At 42.1% G+C, this 23,540-nt stretch overlaps 1 protein-coding gene across 1 annotated transcript in view; it reads right to left on the bottom strand.

Annotated features, from left to right (window-relative positions):
• slc1a7b (solute carrier family 1 member 7b) overlaps positions 1–23,540 on the bottom strand; it is a 206,947-nt gene that overhangs the window by 16,491 nt on the left and 166,916 nt on the right. The window contains exons 4-8 of the mRNA XM_039812363.1: positions 5,113–5,155; positions 4,778–5,009; positions 4,592–4,691; positions 1,149–1,382; positions 148–342 (exon numbers count right to left, since the gene is read on the bottom strand). Of these exons, the coding sequence (XP_039668297.1) occupies positions 148–342; positions 1,149–1,382; positions 4,592–4,691; positions 4,778–5,009; positions 5,113–5,155 (804 nt within the window). The remainder of the gene's footprint in view (positions 1–147; positions 343–1,148; positions 1,383–4,591; positions 4,692–4,777; positions 5,010–5,112; positions 5,156–23,540) is intronic.

Here is a 23,540-nt window from a genome sequence, read left to right as displayed (position 1 = left end):
ATATTTTTGAAATTGTTTTATCAAGTGTAAAGGATTTATTGTCATTAATATCATTGCTTTAAAATCCCAATGATATTAATTATTTATGTATATATATATATATAATGAGCTTAGAAGCACAGATGGTATACAGCACGGCCCACTGACCTGATGGTGATGATCTGACCAAAGTCCAGCTCATAATTGTTAACTTGTGCAATGAATATTGCTGCCACAGCCTCATAGAGAGCGGTGCCGTCCATATTGATCGTGGCACCCACAGGGAGCACAAAACGGATGATGCGGCGGTCAATGTGGTTGTTCTCTAAGAGGCACTTGAAGGTTATGGGCAATGTGGCAGAGCTGAGGAAGACAGAGAGCTCAGAACATTCGAAAGTCAGGCAAAAATCATTATATAACCACCTCTTAATTTCTCCTGGGTATGTGTGTAAAGAAGAATTATCTATTTATAGTTTGTTGTGGTGAAAGAAACAGCTGAAACTTTTATGAACAAGAAGATATGCAATAATGTTTTAGCATGCAACAAAAAGCATCTGTTGCATGCTAAATTGTTAGCATGCAACAGATGCTTTTTGTTGATCTAGTAGTACAGAACACACATGTGCTGATGGTGCTACAGCAGGCACTTACTTTGGCCTTGGCTTAGCTAAAAAAACAAATCACCAACACTGCAATCTCAATACACACTGCCTTCTATAGTCAAAAACAAGGATTGATTTCACAAAATGTAACACACAATTACACCAAACTGGTCAAATCAAAAAAGTAATTGTGTGTTTTAAAATCACATATCTGTACATTTCTGACGAGCATTTTACAAAGCATGCTGTTAGATTTCCAGTTTTCCATTCATTTCCTTATGGGTTCAAAATTAAACCAGTCTGGAATCTACTACAGTGAACTAAATGTCTGCTTATGTGAACAAGCTAAACTATGCAAAAACTGATTCAAGTCAGTTTATATAGAGGAGATATATCACAAACTATCAACCACACACACCAGATGTTTTCTGATCTCTCAAAGTCCCTTTGAGGCTTTTCATGATAATGTTCCAGTAAACGGATAGAGAAGGATAAGTGGTATTAGGACTCAGAGATATATAATTTTGAAAATAAAAACACTTATTACCCTGCAGTCATTTTCTTTACCTGGAAGAGGTTGCCAGGGCGATGAGCAGGGCTTGCAGGATTCCCCGTATGTAAACGATGGGGCTCTTTTTTGTGATGAAGAAGTACATGGCAGGAAGGATGAACAAGCCGTGCAATACTAGGCCAAACACCACAGTGATGGCATAGAAACCCAGCTTTTTCCCCATAGCTGACGGATCGCTCATCTCCAGGATCTTACCGGCCACCAGGAACACAATGCCAAACGGGAAGTACCTGTCAGGGCGAGGAGTTAGCTAAAAGTCAGCAACAGTGGCTTTTTATGCTAAAGGATAGATGATAACGTTTCTAATATCCAGAGAGTGGGGGCTTCTACAGCCAACAGCAGGAATTTCATATCAGCTAACTTTACTTTTTTTAAACTAACATTTGTAGATAAAAATACATTAATTTGTAGTAAAGTACGGTGGCCGGGAAGTGCAATGCAACATTACAAAGAATGAAACACTTTTACAAAGCTCAAGACAAATTTACATTTTGGAAAACAAATTTACATTTTAGAAAACAAATTAACATTTTGGAAAACAAAATAACATTTTAGAAAACAAATTTACATTTTGGAAAACAAAATAACATTTTAGAAAACAAATTTACATTTTAGAAAACAAATTTACATTTTAGAAAACAAATTTACATTTTAGAAAACAAATTTACATTTTGGAAAACAAAATAACATTTTAGAAAACAAATTTACATTTTAGAAAACAAATTTATATTTTAGAAAACAAATTTACATTTTGGAAAACAAAATAACATTTTAGAAAACAAATTTACATTTTAGAAAACAAATTTACATTTTGGAAAACAAAATAACATTTTAGAAAACAAATTAACAAGATGCAAAACACTTTTACAAGTCCCGAAACAAATTTACAAATGACAGATTCTTCACGGAAAGGGAATGTACCACATACCGGAAGTGATGAGGTGTTGCGGGTGTTGCTGGTGAGCGCAGTCAATTTGTGTTGTTGTGAGTATATGGCGTGAATGAAGTTTATGGTGACTTTACGTGTGGTCGGTGTTTTGAGTTTTTAAAGGACGCGGACCTGACAGAAACATTGGAAAAACGGGGAACGTATCGACAGCCGCGGCCGGATCGAAGCTACAGCGGGGGGGCAGCTGAGTCCGTCTGCAGCTGCAGGACCTGGAGCTCACTGCCCATTCCTGGGAGCCAAAACGACACCACGCAGCTGGAGACCCAGGCCGTATTGCTGGGCCCGCTGGAGGGAATGGAAGCCCGGGAGAATCAGATCCAGGACTGAGCGGAGCGGACTGTCACAACCTGCTGAAGTTTAAATCACAGGTTTCCTAAAGGGAGTCTGGCGGGACTCGGACTGTGGATGACGAAACATGACTTTAAGTCTCGTTAAATGAATAACTACATGCAGAAATAAATGAATCATTAGTGGGGGAGTGAGCCTGGACATTTCAGTCTGTTTAAACTTCACTTTGAAGCAGAACCTCTTAGTTCAGAAGGGTGAAGTTTCCGTTTGTACTCATATCTGTGAACTGATTATAATAAATATTCTTTGTATTAACACCTTAATTAGTCTCTTTGTCTTTTTGTTTAAAAAAACTACAACATCGCATGAGATTTTGACGATTTATAGTGATTTTATTTCCGTTAGACCTTTGCCTACATTGACGCTGATGCATTAAAGACGGCCCATAGACAGTATATAAGGGAGTGCCTCCCCTGTTCCAAGATGGCGGCTCTATTGACGCATTCGATCCATAACTGCCGTAGTCAAGGCGACATGTATACAACACCTCATCACTTCCGGTTGTGGTGTACATTCCCTTTCCGTGAAGAATCTGTCATTTGTAAATTTGTTTCAGGACTGGTAAAAGTGTTTTGCATCTTGTTAATTTGTTTTCTAAAATGTAAATTTGTTTTCCAAAATGTAAATTTGTTTTCTAAAATGTAAATTTGTTTTCCAAAATGTAAATTTGTTTTCTAAAATGTAAATTTGTTTTCCAAAATGTTATTTTGTTTTCCAAAATGTAAATTTGTTTTCTAAAATGTAAATTTGTTTTCCAAAATGTAAATTTGTTTTCCAAAATGTAAATTTGTTTTCTAAAATGTAAATTTGTTTTCCAAAATGTAAATTTGTTTTCTAAAATGTAAATTTGTTTTCTAAAATGTTATTTTGTTTTCCAAAATGTAAATTTGTTTTCTAAAATGTAAATTTGTTTTCCAAAATGTAAATTTGTTTTCCAAAATGTAAATTTGTCTCAAGCTTTGTAAAAGTGTTTCATTCTTTGTAATGTTGCATTGCACTTCCCGGCCACCGTAGTAAAGAGTACAGAAGCCCCCTTCTTTACTCTTAACCTGTGCTGCCTGTTAATGGTCTGGGACACAGACGTAATTTCTCATTAGTTGCAGAGCAACATTGTGAAGTCTGGGTTAGCGTTATTTTTCACTGTAACTACATGTATCATGTTGCAAAGCCAACAGATGTCTATCAACGTGTAACACGTAATAAAAAAGTGTTGGACATTTGAAAAAGAGTACCACATTCACTCTAAACTGTCATTTTTACTCAGAGACTGAAGAATACTGAAAATGTCCATATATAAGCTATTGTAAGTGTATTAGTATAATTGTGTTATGTAAATAATCCTGTTAACAAAATTGTGCGAAAATAAGTTTTGTATGGTCTTATTCAATTGATATCTGGCATCTTGTTTACACGTATTTAGTGTTTACAGCAAAAGAAAAATGAAAAAAACATATACTGCACTTAATCAAGTGATCACTTGAGGCTGGCTCCAAAAAGAAGTCAAATCACCACAGACCCCCATGTTAAAATGCACAGCAGAATTAAACATGTTTACAGCCTGGTAAAAAATGGTTTGGGTCTTTACAGCTAAGTAAACCCTTCATGAACATTGTGGGGGAGTCGGAGGGGCGGTCTGCATAATTAAGGGCATTGACAAATGGGCTGCCTGCGCAAGAAGTGAGCATAGACTGTAGGCCTCAGCTCCATCACGCCCCACCTCTTTGCACATTTTTTGGACTAGCCAAAGTCAGGCACTGACAAGATGGCGATAGCTGGAGCCACTGGGAGCCACACACTTTGAGCTTCATTTTGGCTCTTCAGAAATCTGGTCAACATCACTACGTCCATATTTTATGCCGTCCATGGTTTATAGTAATGTTCAGTTGATATTTTGGTATCGGGCACACTAGCTAGTTGGCGTTGCTGAGGCAACTGGTAGTTAATAGGGTTTAGAAAAGGTCAACAAGAGAAAAGTGTAATGGCTTGACTGATCAATGTTAAAGTTATGAGGAAAACCTAAAATATGTTGGACTTATTTATGCCTTCTCACACCCTCCTGCTGCATGTGCATCCTTTGTTTGTAAAAGGAAAACCTGTCTATAGCTTCCTAAAGTAAAGTAGAATGTTTAAAGGAATCCTTACCATATAACGATGGCAACTATTCTAAGGACCGCCTCATTCAGGCTCTGGCAGAAGTTCACCAAGGCGCTGCCATTTGGCCCCATTCTTCCTAACATAATACCTGTGAATATATACAGCCCAAATTTGATTTGCAATGATTAATTCTACTTGAGACCACAACAGAATTCAGAGACAAATTATTTTTACCCATGGTGGCTGAAAATATAACAATTCCAAGGACATTCATTCCATCACTTGTTCCCTCCCGAATTCTTATGAGCACATCAGGGGGTGGAGTCAGGTCAAGGGCGAAGTTCTGGATGTCAGTTCCGTTATCGTCCTGAATACCGTAGATGAGTGCTCGCCGCGTGGTGGTCTCTGATTGGGCCTGACTCACTGTTGGCTTGGCTTTCACAATGTACTCACTACTTGTTCGATACTGTTGAAAAAAAAAAAGGAATAGAAACAGAAGCAGAAAAAGACTTCTAAACAAGCTACGCCTTTGTGTTTGAAAGTGATGTGTGTGATATTGAATGTCTCACCTGCTGAAATGTGGCCTGGACCAGATTAGATGGGAACATGTTGCTACAATGCAGAGATTACATACATATTAAACACTGTTGTATAGTTCAAAAAGTTTGAAAAATAAGAAAGCAAGCAAACAATTAGATACTGTATGCTTCTGGGAGGTAAAAAGACCTTTTCCCATCAGTTTAATAATCGGTACGTAACTTCTACATTATTTTTCATATAATTAGATCCTTCTTCACAACAAAGCTGGAAAGAACTCAGATGTTTTTGAGATTCACACTTTGCTAAATAAAATGGCAGACAAAATGCATTTGTGGGATGAGCAGCAGCGCTGAGTATGTGGGCCAATATGTCTTGTTTCTTCAAACTTCAATCATCCAATCCACCAAACACCAAACGAGTCAATGGCAGAATAAGCTGTTTGGCATTTGTTATGGGAGCGGTTGTGTTCTCCCGTCATGTGTGTGTTCTCTCTCTCTCTCTCTCTCTCTCTCTCTCTCTCCCCTTTTCCCTGTCTGTCTGTTTTGCTGGAGCGGCTGAAAGTAGGTCAAGGGGCGTGGCCGGGCAATCTACCTACTTGCATGGCTGCCGGAAATCCTGCAATCACCTTCTGCTCAACTGTTGCGGATTCCCCTGATCACGGCTGCAGTATTTAGACTCGGCTGGAACCTGTCTTCGGCGCCAGATCGTTACAGCTACCAAAGTGGTAACTTGGCTCCCAGTTGCATCGTCATTTTTTCCGTGCTCGTAAGCTTTTGCCTCGTGTTTTTCCTCGTGCTCCACTTACCTGTGTGTTTTCTGTCCTCTGATCCAGACCTACACCACCCGACCTGTTGCCTTTAGACTGCTGTTCCGCCAGCCGTTAGCTTCTCAGACCTTCTATCTCCCTTCTTGGATTCCTGTGAGAGTTTTTTGGACACGCTACACTCTGGCCACGCCCGCTGCAGTCCTGTCTTCCCCATCTGCGCAGCTAACTGTCCCTGGCTGCTTTGTTTTTCCTGTGACGATCATTAAAGACATTCTAAACGTTTTTCTCCGTGTCCGTGTTGTGATACTCTGTGTTCTGGGTCATAGCCACAGCCATAACAGCATTGTCAGAGAAGATTTGGCAAATTTTTCATGAGCGCAACCCACATACTATGCGCTGCTGCTCATCCCACAAATACATGTTCCTTACAAATAGGGCACCATTTGAAAGGGAACTAAACAGGCTTTCCAACGGTATAACATTTATTTACAAACACAAATTTCCTTACTTTTTGTTTTAAGTTTAGATAAAATTGTAACTGACATCACTTAATATAACTTAACATCTTTATAACTCGTTCCTACTTGTGCTACTAAAGTTACTGTACAGTATATAACAGTAATACAACTAGAGACCATTTTGAGATGGGATCACACCAGCTACGATGCCAAATCAGGCCAGAGGCGTAAAGAGGGGGGCCCCTTCCCTATTTCCTACCACCCTACTTCCGGCACCCTTGCTAAGACCACGTGAATATTCAAACTTAATTTTGAACTACACACCTGTAAAGTTTCGTGACTGTATATTGCATGGTTCTTGGGCCAGGGATGTAAAGTTGGTGGCTAAAAGACTACATTTTGATCTCAACTACACACCTGGAAAGTTTTGTGACTGCATTTGCACGGTTGCGAAGATCTCCTGGCAGGGGCGGATCTACAGGGGGGAAGAGGGTGCCCCCCTAACTTTAAAAAAACTGTGCTTGTAAAAACAAACTGCCACTATGTCCACAAGCTTATTAAAACATTGAAACAAACAATTAATTTATATTAATTAATAAATAATAATTGTAGATGTAATCTTAGTCCCCTGCCCCTCAAATACTTATCTACGTCCCTGCATCAAACGTGCAGAGCAGCTGGCACACAGCGAGTCTGCTGCGATGTGGTGGCCCTGCATCCCGGCAAAGACTGGAGCAACTGAGCTGCCCTGAGCCTCTGAAGGTGAAGTCAGTTTCCCCGGGTGAAGTTTAAACACACGTTTGATTTAAAGTTAAATTTGTAATAAATGTAATGTATGCTAAAGGCGAGTCAGCATCAACAACAGCGCGTCTATTACGCCAAAAGTCAAACCGCTCCCTCGTGATTTGTAAGAGCATTCTTCCCTTTGATTAGTTTTGATTTTAGTAAAGACAAGAACAGCATAATACAAAATATTACAACCTGGCATGTTTGAATTCATAACATTTACAGAGGGTCGTGTTTTCGGTGGCATTACGTTACAACACACTACACAGTGCTTGCTGAGACCGATCATTTGTATGTGATTAGTTAACGAGTACTATAAAATCCACTTTGTCCTTCTTAAACCAGGTGACATCATTTACTGTCAAACTGGAAAAACAACAAATACAATGGGATTAAGAAGGCTAGTCTAAACATAACTTGTGTGCATGTAATAAATCTCTTCTAATTTTATGTTTGTTGGGCTACTTATTAGCTACATGGCCCTACAGTGTAATGTAATACAAGATTAACCAGAGCTTTTCACATCTTGACTATTGCAGGCCAGAGTAGCTGGAGATATTAGCTGAAGCGTAAAAGGGGGGATATTGCCAGCCAAGACAATTCTGAGTAGTGTACAGGAGGAAGAGGAATTTTATTGCTGTCAATCTCCCACCTAGATTAGACTGACTAGCAACTTGTCCCACTAACTGTACAAACATAAAATTTTTCCACTTTTGAATACCTAGCTTTTGTTGTTAGAGCCCCTCAAAGAATCCTTGTTCTGTCAATATACAGACCCCAAAACACAACTCCGAGTTCCTCTGGGAATTCTCAGATTTGCTATCCATAGTGCTGGTTAAATATGACACTGTGCTGTTAATGGGTGATTTTAACTTACATATTAATGACAGTTCTGATCTCAGAACTAGGGAATTCATGGACCTAGTTATTAGCCTTGATTTTGTCCAACATGTGAAAGGGGCAACTCATAACTGTGGGAACTCACTAGATTTAGTTTTTACAGTAAATGCTGATCTCCTCTATCAAGCGGACTCCCGTCTCGGATAATTTTTGTATCTTTTTTAATGTCTATTTTAATATCCTAATGTGTCCTGACCCTGGAACTTACACATATCGTAAGAATCGACAGTACTGCCAAATCTATGATGGCCCAGACTCTACCAGACATTCTAAGCTCCTGTTGCGCTGCAGCCTCCATAGATGACTTATCTGACATTGTTAACAGTGCCTTAACCACGGCATTGGATTCTGTGGCTCCCCTAAAAACTCGGAGACGACTAACCCTAACCCCATGTAAATGATTTTTTGAATCTATGTACTTCCCCTTGGCAATATTATGAATGCATTCAACATAAAGTTTCACTGCTATGCAGATGATACTCAACTCTATGTTCCTATTCATGCAAATGACCCCACCAAACTGAACCAACTGAACAAACTAGAGGACTGCCTATCTGAAATTAGGAGATGGATGTGCAGAAACGTCTTACTGTTGAATGCTGATAAAACAGAGTTCCTGGTAGTAAGGCCTCCCAAGTGCAAGAACTCAGAAGAACTTATAGTGCACATAAATGGTTGCGACATCACTGAGAGCAAAACTTTTAAAAACCTTGGTTTTATTTTTGACTCTCAGATAAACTTCCGAGACCACAGTCTGTTACAAAAACTGCTTTCACCCATCTGAGAAATATTACAAAGATTAGATCGATTTTAACAAAGCGCAATACAGAAACTCTGATTCATGCCTTTGTGTCTTCTAGGCTAGACTACTGCAATGCCCTGTTTTCCGGCCTAGCTGCATGTTCACTTAGAAGCCTGCAGCTCATACAAAATGCAGCAGCCAGGGTATTGACAAGGACCAGGAGATATGACCACATAACTCCTGTCTTAACCTCACTCCACTGGCTACCCATACGGGCAAGAGCAGATTTTAAAATCCTCCTTTTAACCTACAAATTGCTGAATGGGATGTGGTGGAACGGGAGCTTTGTGCCCTGGATGTGCGTCCCACAAATCTCCATCAACTGTAAGATGCTGTCCTATCAATATGGGCCAACATTTCTAAAGAATGCTTCCAGTACCTTGTTGAATCAATGCCACAAAGAATTAAGGCAGTTCTGAAGGTGAAAGGGGGTAAAACACGGTCATAGTAGGGTGTTCCTAATAATCCTTTAGGTGAGTGTACATACATACATGTTTTCAAACATCTTTGTCAACCACGTAGTAATATTAGGAAATACCTTAATTAACATCAACTAAGGGTTTACTTAGACACTTTAGTTAGCTTTTATTTACCTAATGTAAAAAAAATATACACCTTAGATAACTGTTATTAACAGTTAGTCAAGGCTTGTTACTGCATTAACTAATGGTAAAATAGACACCTTAGTTAACTGTGATTAACAGTTAGTCAAGGCTTGTTACTGCATTAACTAATGGTTAAATAGACACATTTAACTGTTAGTTAAGGCATTAACAAATGGTAAATAGACTCCCTAGTTAACTGTTACGAACAGTTTGTCCAGGCTTTTTACTATATTAACTAATAGTACCTTACTTAACTGTTATTAACAGTTAGTCAAGGCGTAATATTGCATTTACTAATGATATAATAGACACCTTAAATAACTGTTACTAATAGTTAGTCAAGGCTTATTACTGCATTAACTAATGGTAAATAGACACCTTTAACAGTTAGTTAAGGCATCAAGTAATGGTAAATAATGCACAATTAATACCTTAGTTAACATGAGCATTGTTAATAAATGTTTATTAGACAATTTATTCAGCTGTTAATAACAGTTAATGCTTATTAATGCATTAACTAATGCTAATTAATGTACTTTTATTGTAAAGTGTTACCCGTTTGATAATATGTCCTTTTGTTTACAGTTCCCTCTGCTTCTTTATCAATGATCAGTCTTTTGCTCTCTCCATCACGTTTGCAGTTTTGCTCCCAGCTTTCTCATTTGCGCTTCCAACATCTTTGTTTGCGATTCTGACACAAACCTCTCGCGTGGGCGGGTCTTACAGGGGTGCGTCCTAATTGGCTAATGAGTTTTTTGAGTATTTTTGAGTGACAGCCTGCCTGCCCGCCCGCCCTGACGTTTCAGAGCAGCTAACGTTTTGGAGATTTGGAGATTTTGGAGAACACACAAACAAGTCTAAACAGCAAGATTAATAAAGTGTAAGTATTGATCATATAGTCTGTTATCTACGTTGCAAGCATGGTTACTAGACGTAGTTGTTTTGTTGTGTTAAGTTACTAGCTAGCCAGCAAAGCTGTGTAAATTAGCATTTAACGTTAGCTACCTGCTAAAACAAATGCCAAGCCAAGTCACTTTGGCTTACAGTAGCTACGTTACTGAGCTAATTTGCCATGAGAATTATGTAGGCTTAGTGAGGCCTTACTCAATGGAGCTGTATTAATTATCGTCTTCTCTCTGTAGAACCTGCAGGACCCAAGTAGAGCTACGACCTTCTTTTAATGCTGTCCCCGTTAGGTTAGGAAAAATATAAAAAGGGGCGCTTTTTTTTTTTATAAAAAGTTGGTGTTAAGATTTTCTTTTTTTTTTTTTTTTTGGGGGGGGGGGGGGGGGGGGGGGGGGGGGGGGGGGGGGTTCCATCAGTGAGCTCAGGAGACCAGCTGATCCCAGGCGTCTAGGAGTTGTGTGTGATATTCTTGCACCACCCTCAGAAGTGTTGTTGCAGACACAAGTAAGCAAAGAAATACAGCTTGCCTTAGGTGAAACTGAATATGTGAAATATATACATAATACACAATTACTCAGTATGTTTGTGTATTGTTGGTGATGAAAAACTGATCCTGACCTGTGATATACTGCAAATAATGAGTTCCAGCTTCTTCTACCACCTGGGCCCCAGCAAAATACGTTCAAATAACCATTATGTAAGTGAAGTTTTATATTGGACTAAAAATAAAGCATTAGTCTCAACCTTATTTCATGTATTATATAATGAAACAAACAGACAAGGGTGAATGTAAAAAAAAGTGTTTTAATACATTATATGCATTTTAAAATATAATTACAGTAAAACAATGTACACACAAATTACATTACAGGACAGTAGTAGGATATATCAGCAAAATATGATCAATACATACTCTATTGGTTTATACCCTGGCTGTTAATAATAATAATAATAAATTTAATTTATATAGCGCTTTACATAGACTCAAAGTCGCTTTACAGGGGAGGTAAACAGAACAGAACAAAAAAACAGAACAGAACAAAAAAAACAAAAAAAATAAAAAAAAATAAACAAGATTCAGGCACAGATGAAAAGGGAGGGGGGGCGTGGGGCTAGGGATAGGCAGAGGTGAAGAGATGGGTCTTGAGGCGGGACTGGAAGATGGTGAGGGACTCAGAGGTGCGGATCTCTTGGGGGAGGGAGTTCCAGAGCCTGGGAGCTGCTCTGGAGAAGGCTCTGTCCCCAAAACTGCGGAGTTATGACTTTTGGATGGAGAGGAGACCAGGTGAGGTGGATCTGAGGGACCGTGAGGGTTGGTAGTGAGGTCAGTGAGGTATGAGGGGGCCAGATGGTGGAGGGCTTTGTAGGTGAGGACCAGGATTTTGTAGGTGATCCGGTGGGAGATAGGAAGCCAGTGGAGACTGGAGTGATGTGGTGCCAGGATTTGGAGCGGGTGATGAGGCGGGCGGCTGAGTTGGAGTCGGTTGATGTTGGTAGAGCTGATGCCGAGGAGAAGTGAGTTGCAGTAGTCCAGTCGGGAGGAGATGAAGGCGTGAATGAGTCTTTCAGCAGCGGGGGGTGTGAGAGAGGGTCTGATTTTGGCGATGTTGCGGAGGTGAAAGAAGGAGGTTTTAATGACTTGACGGATGTGAGGCTCAAGGGAGAGGGTGGAATCAAAGATCACGCTAAGGTTGCGGGCCTGGGGAGATGGGGAGACAATGGTGCCGTCGATGGTGAGAGTGGGGTTATTGGTTTTGCTGAGTGTGGATTTGGAGCCGATGAGAAGGAATTCTGTTTTGTTGCCGTTGAGTTTGAGGAAGTTGTGTTGCATCCAGGTTTTAATAGCTGACAGACAGGAGTTGATGTGGGAGAGGGGAGGATTGTGGGGGGATTTGGTGCTGAGGTAGATCTGGGTGTCATCAGCATAGCAGTGGAAGTCCAGGTTGAAGTGGCGGAGTATCTGACCAAGAGGGAGGATGTAGATGATGAAGAGGAGGGGGCCATGTACGGAGCCTTGGGGAACACCTTGAGTGACTGTGGCTGTGGCAGAGGTGTGGTTATGGAGAGAGATGAAGTGGGATCTGTTGAATAGGTAGGAGTGGAGCCAGCTGAGTGCAGTACCTTTAATACCGAGGTCTTTGAGTCTGGTGAGCAGGATGTTATGGCTCACGGTATCGAAGGCTGCACTCAGGTCGAGGAGGATGAGGATGTTGAGGGAACCGGTGTCAGCAGAGGTGAGGAGGTTGTTGCGGACTTTGAGGAGAGCGGTTTCTGTGCTGTGGAGGGGGTGAAAGCCAGATTGGAGAGGTTCGAATTGGTTATTGGCATGAAGATGGGTTTGTAGTTGTGAGGCAACTATGCGTTCCAGGGTTTTAGACAGAAAGGGGAGGTTGGATATTGGGCGGTAGTTGTTGAGAGAGGAGGGATCCAGACCAGGTTTTTTAAGGATAGGGGTGACAGCGGCAGTTTTGAAAGCAGAGGGGACAGTTCCAAGGGACAGTGAGGAGTTGAAGAGGTTAGTGAGGTAGGGGCATAGGACCGGGAGGCAAGACTTCAGGAGTGGAGTAGGGAGGGGGTCAAGGGAGCAGGTAGTGGGTTTGGAAGAGCTGATGAGTTTGGAGATTTCAGGAGGAGTGACCGGGTCAAACTGGGAGAGGAGGCAGTGTGGAGGAAGGGTCGGGAGGTCGGGAGGGATGGGGAGAGGAGGGTCCATGGTAGGTGCTGGAGTAGATACTGGGAGGTCAGATACAGGGGATAGAGATTTGAAAATGAGATTGATTTTGTCAGTGAAAAAGTGGAGGAGTGAGTTGCAGAGATCCGGAGTAGAGGTAGGGAGGCTGTTGGTCCGAGGCTTGATGAGGTTATTTATTGTGGAGAAGAGGGTTCTGGAGTTTTGGAAGGGGTCGGTGAGGATGGTGGAGAGGTAGGCAGATTTGGCAGCAATGAGGGCATCTTTGTAGGCGGTGAGATGGAGTTTATAGGCTTCATGATGGACTGTGAGGGATGATTTCTTTGTCAGACGTTCAAGTTGGCAGCCAGTTTGTTTAATTTTCTGGAGTGCAGGTGTGTACCAGGGTGAAGAGGTGTTAAAAGTGACGTTTTTTGTTTTGAGGGGGGCCAGGGTGTTGAGGGAGGTAGACAAGGTAGAGTTGAGGTGGTTTGTGAGGTCATCAGGTGAGGTGAGAGTTGAGTCCAGGTGGAGAGTGGTGGAGAGTAGGTCAGAGAGATGGTGGGGATTGATAGATTTGAGGTTGTGGAAGGAGATTTCTCTGAGGAGGCGGGGGCGTGGGGTTGGAGAAGGGATGGTGAAACGTATCAGTTTGTGATCAGAGAGGGGAAAGAGGCATGGATGGAGGTCGAGCACCGGTTGGTTAGTGGAGCAGACCAGGTCAAGGATGTGTCCTTTTTCATGGGTGGGGAATGTGACATGTTGGGTGAGAGAGAAGTTATCCAGTAAAATGGTGAATTCTGATGAGAGCTTGCAGGTGGGGGAGTCCATGTGGATGTTTAAGTCACAGAGTAGCAGCAGACGTGGAGAGAGAGATGAGGCTAGTGTGAGGAGTTCAGTAAAATCAGAGAGGAAGGAGGGATTTGGTTTAGGTGGCCGGTAAATGAGGATGACTGTCATGGAGGAAAGAGCTTTGAAGGCGAGATATTCGAAAGATGATACTGAGGGGAGGGTGAGTTCTGTGATCCGGAAGTTCTGATTGAAAATGATGGCGAGGCCACCTCCACGACGGGAGGGGCGGGGTTTGCAGATGTAGTTGTAGCCAGAGGGGGATGCTTGGTTGAGGGAGAAGAAGTCATTGGGTTGTTGCCAGGTTTCAGTGAGCAGAAGGAAGTCCAGAGTGTTGTCGAGGATTAGTTCATGGAGGGAAGGGGCTTTATTGTTGAGCGATCGGGTGTTGAGGAGGGCAAAGTTGGCATGGTGAGAAGGTGGTGGGATGGGGGCAGGCTGGAGACATCTGAGGTTGTCCTGGTTAGCAGTGAGTGTGGTCGGTGGGGTGTGGGGGTATTGCAGTTGAGGGGGGACAGTGAGCCAATTTGCAAATGATTGGAGATTATGATTAAGTGTATGTGAAGTGGGGAAAGCACTGTAGTCCAGTCCGGGTTTTCTGTGCAGCCTGACGGTGTGCTCAGCCCTATGTGAACCAGTGGGTGAAGCATTCTGATGACGTGAGACAGGTGCGACAGAGCGTGCAGGTTTTTCTCTTTCTGCTCTCAACGAAGGCGGTCGCTTTTCTCCCTCTCCCTCCCAGGCCTACCCTGCTTGCTATCTTGTCTCGTGCTGTCTGCTGTTTCTTGTACTTTTAGAGTCTCTCTCTCTGCACTGCTCCTAAACTACGAATTATGGATTTGATTAACTGGTCTCTCACCGCAATTGACACCATATTCTCGACGAGAAGCTCGGGTTCGGGGGAACCTGACTGCCCTGCCGGGACGTTCGCAGCTGGCTACACGATGGACGCGTGGGAGAGGTGGCGGGTCGTGTGTCTGGCGGTTCTTGGCTCAGGCATTGCCCTGGTTTATCGAGAAATTAAAGTGAAGACGGGAACAGAGCAAATTACCAGGCTGCCCGTCATGGTTGAAGCTGTGGGCAGAGCTGTCGGAACTCAAATTGTGACTCTGAACTCCATGAGCCACAAATTGGATACTGTGATTATCATGGGCCCAAAATTGGATGCCATCTTGGAGAGACAGTCAGCTCTGGACAAGCTGGACAACATCTTGGGGAAACTCACAGTTTTGGCAAGGAAATTTGATCGTTACGGAGACCAGTGGGGACATTTCAGAGAAGTCGGGAGTGACTAACTGCCGGCTCCTCGCCCCAAGACAAAACAAATTCCAACCTTATCTTTTCGGCTCCTGAACCAGCGCTGGCCTTGGCCAAGGCCGGTGTTGAATACTCACTCCCCCTGGAGCACTACAGCGAGGCACACTCTTCATTTCCCCACCCGACTCCCACTGACACCTGTTGATTGTTGACTCGTCCTGGGTCCTGTTTCAGGGCTGACTCCATGGCAACCGGCTGTGTATCGCAATGACAATCGTGCGGACTGAGTAAACCAGATTACGGGGGCCAGACGTAGCTTGACTTAACAGGCTTACACATACACGAACTTTGACATACATACAGATTTGCAACCACACCCCAGCCCCCTATCCAACGCCTTCACCGCTTCTTCCCCCAGTCAGGCGGGCAGGTCTAGGGCCAGCGCCTTTGTTTGGCTGCAGGACCAGATGTCTGTTTGCCTGTCCTGGACTACCTCTACTCCATCACCCCCATCCCGATGCACCCAACATCCCACCCCCACTGCGTGTCATGTTATATTGTTATGTTGTGTTATGTGCAGCAGTGCAAATGTACTGTTATGTGGTGTGCAGCAGTGCAAATGTATTGCTTGTGTGCTTATGTGCTGAGGTGTTTTTTCCTGTTCCCACACTGTTCTTATCTTTATGAGGATAGTCTGAGAGCGGCTTTTTTATTTCCCTCTCCTCTCCCAATGTCATGCTGTATCTGTTGCGAGAGTTAGGAGAGAGTTGAGATGGCGCCGCATATGGCGACTCGGTGTGTTTGTGCATGTTGCTTTAATGTTTTATTGTGATTTGCACTTATGATACCAAGACACATCCCTCGTGTGTGTAAACATACTTGGCAATAAAGCTTTTCTGATTCTGATTCTGAGGTGACCAGATGGATGGAATGGATTGTCCGTGGTGGAAGAAAACAAACTTGCGGCAAGAGCTTCTGTGGATGTAACGGGGTCGACGTAGAAGTCCGAGCTGTTTGATGACTGGGATGCAGGATGGAATGGAGTAATTGACGAGTTCGACCAGTTGCAGTGTTGAATATTTTAACATGATGCCGAGCGGAGGGACTGAGAGCTCCGTGATAGCTCCGTGATAGCTCCGTGATAGCGGTTAGCCGTGGGCTAGGAGCACAGAGGTGGATGAATGATGTGAATGCCAAACTAATCCACAGCATGACAGGAGGAGATTAATGTCTAGTCTCGGTCGCAGCTCGCATCTGGTGGAGGTTGCCTGTGAGAAGGAGGTCAGCAATCGGGTTAGCCGCTGTAGCCAGGGGCGCCGCCAGGAATTTTGGGCCCCATGACAAAAAATCTAATTGGGCCCCCTCTGCGCAGCTGTTGTCATCACATCTCTAGGACCTAACTGTCCCATCAAAAGCTTTACATAACTCTAATTAAAGGCTTGCAACTGTCTTGCTGCTTGTAATTCAATACTAGTACTAGCACAATATTTGCTGCTGGTGATTTGTACATGCATGCAAGCAGGGGTTAAATTTGAATTTGTTATGTGGGGGGGGTCCGGGGGTACGCACCCCCGGGAAAAAAAATTGAAAAATAAACCATTAAATGGCACTTTCTGGAGAGTTTTGTGCAAAGAAATGGAGAAATAGAGTCTTACATGATATGTGCAAAACTGCAAGGTTAAGAGTCTATATTTTGCATTGTTGTAGTATCAACAGGTATTAGGGCATTAGGGACAAAATAGACATGCCATTTCAAACATCTTTCATTTATTGTCAGAAATATCATGTTTTCAAAAGCATCACTTTCATCATATTTTTTGTGACATATTTAGACTGCAACATCCGGACACGAGTAGGCTTATGTGCCGGGGCTGAGCCCCGGAGAGCCCCGGCCCAATTTAACCCCTGCATGCAAGTCTAGTATGTATTTCACTATTTGATGCAAGATTGCCATATACTAATAAATAACACTAACACTACAGAAAATTGACCCAAATTACCTAGTTCTGTATCACCACCATTTGATTACATACATTAGATACGATAGATTGTTTTGTGTTTGTGTGTTTGTGTGTGTGTGTGTGTGTGTGTGTGTGTGTGTGTGTGCAAGCTTCTCAAATAACTTGTCCTTCATGATGGGAATAATAAAGTCTGTATCTATAGATGTCATTCCATAATTCAATCTAAATGAACGTATCAAACTGGATTATTTTAATATTGTCTGTATCTTACATGCAGGCTCAGGTAAGCTACTCACTGTTTCCAACTGTCCAGCATCCAGTACAGACAGTAGGTTGTTGTTTTTTTAATTTTATTTCAGAATGATCATTATGTGATAAAATAATTGTTATTAATGTGTTTGAATTTTTGTCATTAACAAATATTTCATTTTCTTTTTTTGTAATGGTAAAAAGAGCAAGAGAGAAATCCCCACAGACTCCCTGCAATGATGCTAACTGGCATGTAATTGAACACAATGTTGCTCACCTTCTTCACTGGGACAGGGAGGGGCACAGTTAGGGGGAGACTGGGGTGCTTCTGACTCATCTGTTGTTAAGTCTGCTAAAAGGGGCAGGGACAATGATTGAATATGGAAATCTTGCTAAACGTTTCCCTGCACTGATTAAATGGTGATTAAATGTAGGCTAACACTAGCCTAGTCTGTAGCTAGATAGCTTATTTCACTATGGACATTAAGCCAACAGGTTAATACCACTCACAGACTACTACCCACCTTTCTTGGTGAAAAACTGGGTTACAGTTTGACACCCTTTCCTTTGTTTTTCCTCTCTTTTCTCTCTTTCCTTTTTTCAAAACCAGATTTTGATATAACGTTACTTGGCAACATTGTGGTCACTGTAGTTCTGGCGCATCTACTGACTGCAACTAAACACCGTCGCTGAGTGCGCTAAGGCAGGACCAAACCATTTCATGCAGATACAGGGAGGTGGTCGGTCAATATGGATGTTTACTTTTTGGTCAGTGGGGATATTTAACTTTTACTGCCAAAAACTAGTAAAACAAAGAGATCATTAATTTTATTATTATATTTGAAATATATATACTTGAATGATGATGGTTTAATAATTTTATATTAGTTTTTACCTATTTTTTGGGGCCCCTGTCAGTCATGGGCCCTTGGAATCGTCCTAACTTTTCCCCCCTATACGGCGCCCCTGGCTGTAGCAGCTAGGATTAGTCGGCACGCATTTGGTGAACGGGGGCAGCCAGCTAGCGGCTAACTGACGAGGCGAGAGTCCGGTCGGGAACCAGCTGAGAGACTGTCCAGAGGTACAGAGGCTGTCCAGAGGTAGGGGGTACAGCGAACACGAACAAACACAAGAGAATAGCAGACGGAGAAGCGGCGAATAACCAGCACCAGCGTCCTCTCACGTCAAACTGAAAAAAGTGACAAAAGTATGTATACAATACACACTATCATTGGTTAGAAGCCTTTGCAAACGTAGTGTTTCCTCCACAGAGAGACTGAAGGCTCCTCTCCCTCTGCTGCGACCACGTCCTCTTGGTTGGACTGCCTGTTGCCTGATGTGAGATGTGATAGAAAATTATAACAAAGTTCCTAACACAAATCAAATGGTAACAAAGTTCTTATTGTTAACTGCAGCTTCTAAGCTTGGGTGATTTACAATTAAAATAACTTGCTTTTATGTAGCCATTAGCAAATGTGTAGGCTTCATGAACACTTTCCTTATGCTGACCTGCTTGTAAATGCAACAGAAGACATGCAATTAGAGTCAGGATAGACAGTCTTTGTCATAACTAGGAAAGTACAGATGAACATTCTGTCACTCTTGTTCTTGTCTTGTAATGTCATCCTCTTGGCTGTAAGTAGCTATCATTACTGAGTTTGTTTTTGTGCTATGCTATAATAAAGCACATACAGATGAACCAGTTAAGCAGTGCTAACACTGCATATGTACTGCATGTGTCAACCTCTAGATAGAATACATTATATTCACAGCTTCTACATTGTACAACTTAACCAATACCCTAGCATTGTGTATTATCAGACCAATAGCAACCACAACAATTTGTAGTTAGCTGGATAATAATTTGTCATAATAGACCATATAGCTACTTTACTGACCTACCTGGACCAGCATTGTAGCTCTGCTCAGGTCCTGCAGGTTCTATAGAGAGAAGATGATAATTAATACAGCTCCATCGAGTGAGGCCTCACTAAAGGCCTTTTTATAGCTGTGCGTCGAATTGACGGCGCAGGGTCCGGCGTAGCCTGACGTGCACCTCTCGAAAAATGTGACTACACGTCGTGGCGACGCACGTCGCTCGGCTGTGGCTTGGTAGCGTTGCATTTCCCCCGTCTCATTTCCTGGTTCTCCTTCTCCATAAACAACGTGAAATCAAGGAGAGAGTTAACTTCTACTGCTCCAGATTTCCCACCATGGTCAGAAAACACAGGGGAGACACTTTGTTTCTCTCACTATGACTCTAGAGTCGCTACTCGCTCCGAAAGCTAATCGCCGGCACTCTCTCACTTCTCCCTCTACCACACACTCCCCCCCCCCACACACACATGCGGCTCGACGCACACACCAGCGCACAAGTATAAACATCAGGCCACTTACATAGGCTACGGCGAGAGCTCTGTGTGGAGCCTCCTCACAACTGTAAAACGGCCTTAAGCCTACATGATTACCTTGGTAAATTAGCTCAGTAACGTAGCTACTGTAAGCCAAAGTTACTTTGCTAGCATTTGTTTTAGCAGTTAGCTAACGCTGAATGCTAATTTACACAGCTTTACGAGCTAGCTAGTAACTTAACACAAAGAAACAACAAACGTCTAGTAACCTTGCTTGCAATGTAGATCACAGACAATATACAGTACAGGCCAAAAGTTTGGACACACCTTCTCATTCAATGCATTTCCTTTATTTTCATGACTATTTCATGACAGTTCCCTCTGCTTCTTTCTCAATGATCAGTCTTTTGCTCTCTCCATCACGTTTGCAGTTTTGCTCCTAGCTTTCTCGTTTGTGCTTCCAAAGTCTTTGTTTGTGATTCTGACACAAACCTCTCGCGTGGGCGGGTCTTACAGGGGTGCTAATGAGTTTTTAGAGTATTTTTGAGTGATAGCTCAGTGCCTGCCTGCCCGCCCTGATGTTTCAGTGCAGCTAACGTTTTTGGAGAACACATAAACAAGTCTAAACAGCAGATTCCTACAAGATTAATAAAGTGTAAGTATTGCTAATATACAGTACAGGCCAAAAGTTTGGACACACCTTCTCATTCAATGCGTTTTTATTTTCACGACTATTTACATTGTAGATTCTCACTGAAGGCATCAAAACTATGAATGAACACATATGGAATTATGTACTTAACAAAAAAGTGTGAAATAACTGAAAACATGTCTTATATTTTAGATTCCTCAAAGTAGCCACCCTTTGCTTTTTTGATAGCGCTGCAAACCCTTTGAACAGTGGGACTGGTTCAAAATGTGTGTCTGAAAATGTAATTATGAAGCTGATGATAAAAAAGCAATTATATTAGTTGTTTGAAGTTCTAATTCTGGAACCATTCTGGAAAAGTTCTCATAACTTCTGGATTCATAGCTATGTCTTTGATCTCTAGTTATGCCAGGATCAGACTACACAATTTTTCAGACTGATCTCATAAAGTGGCGTATGTATGACACGCCAATTCGTATGCCATTTTGTATGCGTGTTATCAAGACGCATAATTGCTTTTTAGCGTGTTTATCAACGCCGTTCGGCCGCCATTGACCTATATTATGTGTGAATTTTCGCCGTAGCAAGTAGTATGAAAGAATGTAAGTCAAAATGGGTAAAACATAGGACTTTCACCCAGGGGAGCCAGGAGAGCCAGGATCGCGTCTCGCGTGTGACGTTTTTTTTTTATTTAAATTTTTTTCCCCCATGTTTCTTTCTTAAACCCAACCTTTTATTGTTTTCCTAAGCGTGTGATGTTGGTCACCGTCGTGTTTTTGTCGTTTTTTTTCGTGTTTTCCTAAACCCAACCTTTTTTTGTAAACGTGGCGACGCCATTTGGTGTGCATGTTTACATCCACTGTATACAGCCTAGACATACACGTGGATAGCTCAAAATGCGTACAGATAACATGTCATTTGGCTTTAGGAAAGTGGCGTGTATGTTTACGCAAAGTCATGATGCCATGTTGCAATTTTTTGTCTTTCACAACAAAAGTGTCACTATGTCAGACTAGACAGACATATTGCCAAAAAATCTTGCTGTGTCTTGGACAGAAGAGTGGCCACACTACAAGTATGACACCGACTGGCCCCTAGACTGATTAGCGCGTGCTTTCATTAAGATCACGCGCAACATCATAGGTCGGCGCTTTTAAACGACCATTGTCGACCTGAAATAAATACAGATTCAGCAACTGCATGGCCTATTTCTTGCTTAAAATGTTTTCAGAAATAAGCTTCGGTGAACTATTTTTGTAAAATAAGAGACAGATTCTGAACAAGCCGACATTATGGCCTGTTAGATTGCTGATCTTAGATTATGTCACACTACAAGTTTACATGTACACGTTTGTTGGTCACAACCCTCATAATCTGGCACAACTTTGAACGTTTGTCTGCGACGTGTGTGTCGGGTCAACATCGGGCTGAATTTGTGTAGTCTGATCCTGGCATTAGGGTTGGGGAAGTATTTGGGCCACTGTAAGAAAAACAATACCAAGTCATAATTTCACAAGAAAAATATCAAATTTTTGTTCTTTTTTCAAAAAGGTTGCAATATGTTAAGGGCATAAAAATCTTAATCTTTTGAGAAAAAAATTGTAATACAGTTGATTAAACGTCTCTGATTTAAATCTCTGTCTCTGGGTGTTCTTACAGTTAATGGTGACATTTTTCATTTCACTCAAAGGGCCCCCAAAAGCATGGTCATTAACTGTGGTCACAAAGAAACACTTCACAAACCAGCTACTCCACTATTTGGTCCAACTTTTCTAACCAATCATGCCTTATATTATTCTTGTGCCATCATGTACAAAGCATAAAATAATTTCCATATTCATTTTTATTTATAGGTAAGAACGTTTCTTGTCATATTCAGCAACATGAAACAGGTAAAACAGAGAAAGAAAGTAGTAGGAAGAATTGCCTGACGTTACTCTGCGGTTGAAAATCATGGATATTTAAGTTGAAAATACAGAAAATATTTTGAAGAAAGAACAACAGTGGCGAAAAGTAAGAACAGGGATTTATTTGCTTGGACTGACAATGAGGTGGAACTGTTACTGAAAGGTAAGTAAGCCTACCTAACTGATAAGAGTGACTGACTTGTATCGTTGTTTCCAAAGGTCGCTGTTTATGCACTACAAAGCAACCCCAGAGTTTTTTAACCAAAACAGGGGCAGCAGTGTTTCCAAATTTCTCAATTTTAGGGGCTCTTAAATGTTGGAGTAGGTCTTACTGAGATGGTGGTTACACAAAACCACTATAGCAGATTGGAATTGCTCAGGATCACACACAATTTAGACTATACAGTACATCCTACTATAAGGATTACATTCCTCCGGAGATCCAACTCTTTCCCAAGCCCAGAGGAATCGCCCCGCCACTACTACTACGCATTAACAACAGCTGGTGTACCGATGCCAGAGTTATTGACACACACTGTTCACCAGCTGTGGAATTTTTGATGTTGAACTGTAGACCTTTTTATCTACAGAGGGAGTTTACATTAGTCATCATAACAGCTGTCTATGTGCCCCCACAAGCTAATGATAGGCTAGCGTTAGAACAGCTACAGGATACCATCAACTGTCAGCTAACAGCACACCCAGACAGTATCGTTATAGCGGTAGGGGATTTTAACCATGCTTATATGAAGTTGGTTCTCCCCAAATTCCACAAAAATGTAAACTTTCCAACGAGGGAGAAGAACACCCGGGATCAGGTCTATACCAACATCCCACAACCCTAGCATATAAACCCATCATCTGCAGACAGAAACCATCTGTTAAAACAGTTCAGACAGACTGAGGAAGCCCAGTCAGCACTGCAAGACTGTTGCTGCTGAGGATACGGATCTGGAGGTTCAGACGTCAGACGTCCTCTCCTATATCAACTTTTTTGTTAATAATGTGATGGAGACAAAGACAATCAGAGTGTTTCCTAAACAGAAACCATGGATGAACAGTGGGGTGCAGACTCTGCTCAGGGCATAGGATTCAGCTTTTAAATCTGGTCAAGCCTACAAGGATGCACTTCGGAAGGTGAGAAGGGGAATCAGCGCAATATAAACAGCCAACGCAGTCTCACGGCAGTTTGTGATGGCATCACGAAAAGTAATCTATTAGATCGTGATACCATCATGATATTTTGAAGGTTTTCGTGGTGGGATCACTTTGTATTTCAATGGGAAGCATCTTTCGTGATCACAGCACGATTCTTTCTGCCAGTTGGGCTGCAGCAGAGAAGC

The sequence above is a fragment of the Perca fluviatilis genome, chromosome 9, assembly GCF_010015445.1.
Source record: "Perca fluviatilis chromosome 9, GENO_Pfluv_1.0, whole genome shotgun sequence".
NCBI lineage: Eukaryota > Metazoa > Chordata > Actinopteri > Perciformes > Percidae > Perca > Perca fluviatilis.
The sequence above is the reverse complement of the archived record's forward strand: the minus strand, read 5'-3'. Positions and strand labels throughout refer to the sequence as shown.